Below are 9,379 nucleotides of genomic sequence, written 5' to 3' on the forward strand. Positions count from 1 at the left end.
TTTCATCATGAAACAGAAGAGAAGTAGACAATATTATCCTTCACTCATGGCTGCTGGCAGACCTTTACTTTAATTCAAATGTCACAAAAAAAAAGTTGACGCTGTAAGGCAAATCGCAGCAAAAGATTAAAGTATAACTACTTTGTCAGAAATATGTCAGGTGTCAAAGTTTGAGAAAAACATGTCAAGATAAGTAAAAGTCATTTACTGAGGCTTTTGGAAGAGTTGTTCAAAATGTACAGATGGCAGCTCTCTATAGATCATAGACACCAATGGGATTACCACTTGTATGACTTCAGATGCTGAGAGTAGCAATCAGTTGGTTCGATCACTGCAATGCCTATGTACTGACTGAAACCTTGTCTTAAAGATGTTTGATGGGAAAAGGACCAATAATGAGTCTGTCTCACCACAGCTCACCAAAAAAGGTCCTCATGTATGGATAGTCAAGTGGCAGTTCCAAAAGCTCAAACCACAATAACAATTTTGTGTTTTATTTGTAATTTTTTTTCTGTCACCAAGGTTTAATTCACACGGGCTAATCCAACCTGAGACTTCGCTTTGCTGTGGTTTTGGGTATCCAGCCAACAGCAGCTGCAACCTTGAGGTGATGGAAGAGGATAATGGTTCCTGGCACAGGGGGTTTTGAAAGTAGGTATGATTGATATATATGGATTAATTGAAACCTTTTGGTATGCAACATGACAGTAATCTTGCCACTGAGTAATCTCATCCAAAGAGAATAGCAAATGAGGTAAAACATTCAACCATTTCACATTTCTTCAACGTGAAATAACAGTCCTTAATGTCTAGCGTTTCCATTCATATTCAATTTGGCCCCTCTCGCAGGACCTGCGCTTTGTTTCTGTCAGGCACAAATGTGCCCACGCCCACATGCACGTACACACGCAAAAAGACAACAAATTAGCTGTCAGTTTAACTGGCCATGTGACCTCAAAAGCAAAGAGAAGGTAGATAATGATCTTAGGCTAAGGGCAACTAGGCATCCACACACACACACACACACGCACACATTTCAACTACTCTGTCCATGGACTTGGATAGAAGTGCTAGATTGACAGATCAAGTGAGACTGGCATGACGACAGAAAGCGCTGAATGTGATTATCATATGACAGGCTCTAGCTTTCTTAAACTGACTTGATAAACTGTGAGCCATGCATAAAATTAAAATTGCTTTGATTAAAATTGTGTCACAGAGCTGCACGTCCTGTGTGCTCTGTCTTTGATAAATGGAATTAGTATTTTGTTAATTCATCATTCAGAGCAGGGAATTAGAGAGCAGTCATCTACATAAAGGCAAGTGACGTATTACGTACACATAAACCAGACGCATAATGGAATTGCTTTGCTTGCTTTAACCTTTTAACCCTGCAAAATGTTTTACCGGGCACAAGGAGGGCCTCTAGAGTCAGGAACATTTGCTGGTGCAGAACCATTATGTCATTGTACCATTACCATCCTGAAATGTAGAGTTATGGGTCAAGAAGCAAACCCCAGAATTCTCTAAACTACAAGGTGTAAATGTAGTGAAAGTCATGTGGCTGTGCCGGAGCATTGTCTGGAGGATTCTCTGGATCACACTTCTTGTGTGATTTAGCTTTACATCTGTTATATCCGGCAGAGAGTGCGTGTGTCAATGAGCATATATGTGGGTTATGGTATATGCGTCTGAAAATAGCAACGGTCCCCCTGTGTCCCAGTGTAACATAGTTTTTCTTTACCTTTTTCTCCCATAGGATCACGCAAGCTGTGGCAGATGAATTTTCAGGTATTAATATGGAAAGCAACCCACACAATTCTGCCAATGTCTTTTTTATAGGGATTTCTTTAGGTCCATACACATCAACGTCTTAGTAAAACTAGTCACGTAATGTTCATCAAGAGATGTCACAATTAAGGTCAGATTAATGATAACTAGAAACATTTTGAAATGTATAACTTTATCAACACAGCAGCATTACAGAATCTTCCAGTTTCTTTATTCACCTTTGGTACATTTAAAAGTCAAGACAAACACTATTTCATTTCAGCTGCAGCTGAAAACTCTTCTGTAATCCTTTTAATACAGCCACACACTACTGAATTTTACAATATCCAAATGTAGTGTATTTTTTGTGGGGGAACAATAAAAACTAAATATGATTCGCAAGAAATATTAGGCATACAGTATATAAAAGTCTATTAAATTATATATTATATCAATATGTTTTGTGTGTTTCACTTGTTTCATGTGCGCAGTACAAATAAACAAATGCGATGTCAACATTGTCCATACTTCCTCTGATTTTGGTGATAAATCCATCCATCGCTGCACTGTAAAGCTAAAGCTAAAACACATCAGTGTTGATGACCCTAGAGAAATGTGAAAGGCATTTTTTGGCTATCACCAATTCTCAGTTATTCAAGATCAATCATGTAACATGTGGTTGTCAGTAACGTAAACGGCACCGAAGAGAAAAACAGAATGCATGTTACAATATCACATATCACAATATATACTCTACATAAACCATATGGACACTTTTATGGTTACATATCTGTTAAAGTGCTAAGGATGATAGTTAAGTTTATTTCACCTTGTTTTTATTGTTTACTTTTGTCTACTGGTTTTAAATGAAAATTTAATGCTGGTATACCGTGTGGAACAAAATGTTCTGTCAACTCATCAACCAACCAGGACTCCTCCCAATGTGAACTCTGTACTTTGACAGCTACTTTGACATTACCCAACCCACTCCTTCACTCACATCATAATTACCAGTCACTTGAGGGACTTGTCAGTTGAAGATAACATGACTCTTCGGGGTATATGCTAAAAAAAACACAGATACTGTCTCAGTGACTGGTAGTCTGTGGTTTGTGATAAGCCGGTGTTGCAGAAGACTGATGGGGTTATTCTTTCTCATTGGAGGACAGTCTCCTAATTAGGCCCGTACCAAAGACAACATATATTTTGTCTTACCTCTAATCCTGGCGCCGAGTGTATCTTAAACATTTATAGGCTTAACTGATTGACCTTTCCAAAATATCAGTCATTAATAAAGCATTAATTAAAAGTCCCGTTGAGATCTCGGAGAGCTTGGCAGGTTCCCAACATGGAACACTCCAAACTACCTAGTGACAGAAGGGAAAACACAAGCAGTGATTTATTTGTGAAGGAAATCATTGCCAGTTTGCCTTAATGTATCACTGCACAGACACATCTATCACTGAGAACAAATTTGACAGACTGTCCTTTATAATACTGCAAAAAAAAAAAAAAAGACACCGTCAAATAAATATTACTCCTGTTTCTGAGGCAGATGTCAGTGTACAAAAATAATGCATAGTAAGTTAAGCTCGAGTTCACTGTAACAATGTTGTGTTAAAAAAAAAGACAGCCTTGTTCCAGAAAGCAGTGCTTCCCAGCTATTTCAGTCCCCCTCCCTCATGGGTTGATCACTGTCTATGCCCTGATCCCTTTGTCCATCAGAGAGACGGAACATTTTCAGGCTAATGCAACTGGACCCCCACTAATGACAGCAAATAGCCCTGTCGGCTACATGACAGCAGCTGAGAACAATACCTAATGTTGACATCACTTGCTATGCTGATCTATTTTGGGTTTCTTCCTTTTATAGTGTGCTGTTTGAAATCGCTATCGGACTCCCTTGACAAAGCACATATAAAAGCTTTGGAAGAGGAGCTGGCCGTCTGTGCTTGGGAATCCACAACCAGTCTGTTCAGACTCTTGTTTGTCTCTCAGCCAGTACAAGCCCACCTCTCAATCCCTTTACACAATGGCACCAAAGAAGGTCGAACCAAAGAAGCCAGAGCCCAAAAAGCCGGAGCCCAAGAAGGATGCGGCTCCTGCTGCCAAGCCTGCTCCGACTCCGGAGCCTGAGCCAGAGAAACCCAAGGAGCCTGACTTTGACCCCAAAAGCATCACTCTTGAGTACACCCCCGACCAGATCGAAGAGTTCAAGGAGGCCTTCACCTTGTTTGACCGCACACCGACTGGAGAGATGAAGATCACATATGGCCAGTGTGGGGATGTGATGCGAGCTCTGGGCCAGAACCCAACTAACGCAGATGTGCTGAAAGTGCTTGGGAAACCGAAGCCAGAGGACATGAGCACGAAAATGGTGGATTTTGAGACCTTCTTGCCCATGCTGCAGCACATCTCCCGTGCAAAAGATCAGGGGAACTTTGAAGACTTTGTGGAGGGTCTCAGGGTCTTTGACAAGGAAGGCAACGGCACCATCATGGGAGCAGAGCTGCGTCATGTGCTGGCAACGCTGGGAGAGAGGATGACAGAAGATGAGGTGGACAGATTGATGGCTGGACAGGAGGATGCCAATGGATGTATCAATTACGCCTCCTTTGTAAAGCACATTCTCTCCGGGTAAAGAAGACATTTCACCAGAAAGACTTTGTTTCAAATATTTTCCCCAATTTCTGAACCTTTGCTCAACACTTGCCTGTTAAGAGGTGGGCTTGTCATTTAATCAGTGGCATTATTTTTGTGCTGTCAAAAGCAGAAGTTGGTGTTTAATGAAAAAAAGAAGAACCCTTTGATTAGCTCTTTTTAATAAACACTCTAAAATATAATGAAATGTCAGTGAGACAACATGGACATCAATCAAAACAATTCTATTAATAAAGGAAACATGATTGCAAAATGCCTCACAAATGTCATTTCAGTATATTGCTGATGAAAGTTCTCATTATATGTGTATTCAACTTTTTACATCATCTGCCTTAATGGGATTGGGACAAAGTATTGTTGGGACAGAAATAAAACAAATAGGATTTGCCTCCGTCTGAAAATAGAACAGACCTGATTCTATTCTACTTCACACAAAGAATGTTTGAATAGGCGCATTTGCTATTATGATGGAGGGGCAGCTGCTGTGAATGAAGATACTTGTTCATTTGGGACAACACACATGCACGCAATCACGCAGGCACGCACACACACACACAGTTGCCTTTGACGACTGCGAGACAGGTGCTTCAAGGACAGGCATCTTCAACTACTTTGTGGGTAATGAAAGAACAATTTGTGGCTGCTTTCTTTATTAAGCAAAACAAATTATTGTAGCATTCCCCCACTCAGTAAATAATTCACAAATATCTTATTTTAGCAAAGACATGAATTTTTCAAGAGCTATTTAGCAGAGACGAGTGCACTGCTCTTTGTAATTCCTTAACTTCTATAAATTGTTCATGACTTTTGTTGTAGGATACGTTTGCTTTTTCATCGCTGATTACATCTATGGAAACTAGTTAGGAGCACACTGATCACCTTCACGTATGTCTCTCATCATAAGAAAGTTGTTTAAGGATATTCATATTTTGAAAAATACACTGTAAAAGGTTTTGGAATTGACTTCAAAAAATATTCAAATTATTTAGAGGCTCTGTTATTAATAAGTATTTTAAACTAGTAGCCCTAAAAACAATGTTAACATTTGCTCTTCAACCCAATGATATTTACTTTTGAGGTGATATAAAAAGACTTGTGATATGGAAACTCATTGTTTGTGTATTTGGCACACAACTCTGAGCTCTTATCCACACATCAATCCCATAGTTTTTTCGTTTTTTTTTTTTTTTTGTCCAACTGAAACTATCCATCCACTGGGCCAAGCGGTGCACTCTTATCTGCCTCATTCATTGCACGCATTAGCCTGCAATTGTTCTTCGTTGTCTCCCACACTGGGATTTGCCCATTGCATCTGCTGCACTGATATTGTAACATCCGCTAGGATGTGTGGAAAAAAATGACTTGGAAACTACCACTTTGAGAACATGAACAAACTGTGAATGCTTGCCTTAAAGTTGGGACAAATCGTTAAGACTGTCTCGTAGTTAATTTACAACACGCTCTTCGGTCTCACTCCATTCACCTCTTGCCACACCCCTTCTTGGTCCACCAACGACCCTCTCAACCAATTCAACATCATGGAATAGCACAAGGAAAATAAACAACATTCATCATTTCATCTCAATTAATACCAGATTATAACAGCATATAATACAACAGGATATTTGTGGCAGTTGTGGCCGAGAGGCTACAGATGCAGACTTGATCAAGACCCTTACCCCCATGATATTCAGCCCTTAGAGTGCCTTAATGTGGCTGCTCATCCCATATGAATGGTAAACACAGAAAATGGAACTTCCCCAAGGGGGTTAATTAAGTATGATTAGTTTGTTTAGTTAGATTACACAAATGTATGAATGTATGGTCGGTGTGACAGGAACTCTCTTAGGAGCACAGAGAAATGTTCAGTGCTTAAGTCTCACAATAAAACACAATAAAAACCTTTTTTTCCCCCTGGGATTGATGAATTCATTCAAGCCTTGTTGATACTAACTATACTTTGGCAAGCTGCAACATTAATTATGATTTGCTTAGCTACATTACTACTTTTTAAGCTTTTTTTGATGTATTGAACCTGACTCTGATGGATAGGTCATTGCAGATTTAAATTCATCTTCCACTACTGCACATTTTGTTAAAAGTCCCTTTTTAAATCGCAGACGAGAGCTTGAAGAATTAAGCAGATCAGTCAAACAAAGACCAGGGCCAGGGGGTCTATCTTTCTGAAGCAGGAGTTATGGCTTTGTGAAAGCCACCTCATTGGGGATAACTTTGCTGAGGACGGGAGGCAGTTATAGCCTTAATTTGTCACAGCTACAAAGCATCAATAACAAAGAAACAAAGTAGGAGAAAACAGAATATCTTTGAATGTGTAGGTTTGTTGGTAGAAAACATGAACTCAAAATGACCGCTGATAGCTCATTTCAGTTTGTGATAAAAGACAGGGAACACTATAACTTCACCGTCTGATTCAGTTTGAGGTATTTTAGAGTTAAATATATGTAAATGAATTCAAGACAGCTTGCTGGATAAGATGAACCGATAATGTTGAAATTGCATTTTTTTTCTTTTCTTTTCAACCCTTTGACCACTGAACATGTGTACTATCTGTAAGTATATAACCTCATGAGCATGACACTGAAATTCTCCTAAATTGACAATTGAATGTGAATATGTAATAGACTTAGTGAGTATTTTTGGGTAACTGCACAAGAAGTAGAAAGATGCAGCGAAATAGGTAGAAGTGCCTCTTACTCTATGCAGCTGTCAAGTACATGCAAAGGAGGTTCTAAGTGCACTGGGCACCCAGCTCCATAACCAGTTGAGAGCCAGCCAGTAATTTAGACCCATCGTGATTAATCAGCAGCTGTTAGCTTTAAAGTCCTTTGTCAAATATGTGGGGCTCTTGGCTGAGAGGATCTACCAGCTTGCGTATTTACACGTTTAATGTCAGTTGTGGAGGGATTTCCCCATGCAAAAGGTGGCAACAACATGGCGTGCCCCAAGTAAATTGTTCTCAGCCATGTTTTCTTTTTGAGATTGTTGTAATTCTACAGTGCATTATATTAAAATGTCATATATCCACAAAATGCTCTGTGCAAGGCCCAGGCAGCGCAGGTGGCAACATAAAACACCACAGCATGAACAAAAAGCTCTCAAACAGAAATATCGAGTGGCAGTAGTTTGTCTCATTTAAAGTGGTAATTTGCGAGATCCTCATATTTTGCCAAGGGCAGCATGCAGTGTTTGGAGCCAGGCAGTTATTGCTGTTGCGATCTTGCACAGCGTCTTATTTTTGGCAGTCAAATCATCCAATGACTGGTTTATGTCATTGTCGTTTATCTTTTGCCAGAAATGCATCAGGGCCCATTATGGAAACAGACTTTCAATGGTGAAGATAACAGCAAAAATCAAACCTTTCCTGAGCTGCAGATTGTCACTTTAATATCATTAATAATGTACACTTGTGAAACAGACATTTATCTTTTTTTTTTTTCTCCTCACAAAATTCAGAGACAGACAGTTGCTCGACAAAGAAATGGCCAGCTTAGCCATGGTTTGATCCGTAGTTACAAATTGCTGTGAGAGTAATGACTCAGCTAAATGGCATCCCTGATTACAAAACAACCGGGAGTCAAAGAAGGTGTGTCAAGGTCGAGATCAGTTGGCATCACTTGTTGGCAGCCCATGATTTTTCATTAGGAGCTACAATTTCAACACTTTCCAGGAGAAATAAATGGACTCAATTCATTTGCTGAACTGTCTAACTGGATTTGGGATTAAAACAACAAGCCTGATTCATGACAAATAAGATATGACATAACGTGAACAAAAATCGTTTGCACATAACAAAAACACATGCTGAAAATCATTTAAAAATGTTTCATTGAGAGATCCCAGTCTGTTGTGGGCAGGATGAATTTAACTTCAATATAGATCAACCAGCTACCGAATTATCACATAAAATTTAAGATTTACCCTTGGGATCTACTTGACTCTTGTCTCAACTCTTCATTTACAGTTTTATAGGTCACTCTGATGATTTGCAGTCTTCCTTTTGCTGTCATCTCAACACAATGGCTCCGCTCGCAGATGAAAGCAGTTAGAAATCAATATAGTTAATTGTCTTTGGATGTGCACCATCAAATAATTCTCTGGAGGGCTCCCTTCAGATAGCATTCAAAAACATTATCTCTACATGCATTGAAGTAATGTGCATGTGGCTTGTGAAACTTCACAAACTGTTACCATAGAAGCCAGTGGGCCAGAGAACTCCTGATACTTTCATTGTGATGCACAACACTGCCGAGCTAGTTATCACTAATCACGTTAGTGTGCATGTGTCCCGGTGTCAGATGATATTTATGTAATCACCCTCGCCTGCTTAAAAGAAATTGCAGTTTCGATATGTGATGCACTGCTTCTTTGATTTAAACTGATTTTTCCCATAAAATGTGATAATATCCTTTCCCGAAGCTGTTAAAACTAAACAATTAGGTAGTTTAATCAAGCATCTGGTATTTTCCAGAGGAAAGTGTATGCAAAATCAATGTGTTAACTACATCAATTAAACATGATATAATTATTTGTTGCCGTTTTCTATTTTTAAAATCACATGACAGTTGTAAATGGTGTGTCACTAATGCAGGGAAAAAGAGGGAGCAAAGTAATGGACAAACTTAGAATGAAAATAAAGAGAAAATCTACATAAAAGTTCCAATTTTATATCCTAGGATATATATATTCATATAACTTTTGATTAAAAAAAAGCATATTATATGGAATATTACAGTTTATGACATTTGAAAGATAAATTAGTCATATAATCAATATAGTCTATGGCTGTTTGATGAGCCTTTGTGGCATCTTCTTTACAGAAGACATGCAGACAAAACTTCTGTAAGCAGCCTCTATCCTCAAAGCTGCTTTCATTACTGTTCATTCAACACATACTGTGTCCAGCGATCAATACTCCTTCACCTTGTGC

The 9,379-nt window shown here is 39.0% G+C and overlaps 1 protein-coding gene across 1 annotated transcript; it reads left to right on the forward strand.

Moving 5' to 3' along the window:
• Positions 1–3,700: 3,700 nt before the first annotated feature.
• On the forward strand, positions 3,701–4,695 carry LOC308140276 (myosin light chain 3). The gene has a single exon (XM_080509965.1). It carries the CDS (start codon positions 3,803–3,805, stop codon positions 4,409–4,411), a length of 609 nt encoding a protein of 202 aa, XP_080366091.1. The 5' UTR covers positions 3,701–3,802; the 3' UTR covers positions 4,412–4,695.
• Positions 4,696–9,379: the final 4,684 nt, after the last annotated feature.

This window comes from Blennius ocellaris (genome assembly GCF_963422515.1).
Source record: "Blennius ocellaris genome assembly, chromosome: 15".
NCBI lineage: Eukaryota > Metazoa > Chordata > Actinopteri > Blenniiformes > Blenniidae > Blennius > Blennius ocellaris.

Coding starts and splice junctions, on each gene's coding strand:
- LOC308140276 (XM_080509965.1), top strand. CDS start 3,803: ATGGCACCAAAGAAGGTCGAACCAAAGAAGCCAGAGCCCAAAAAGCCG.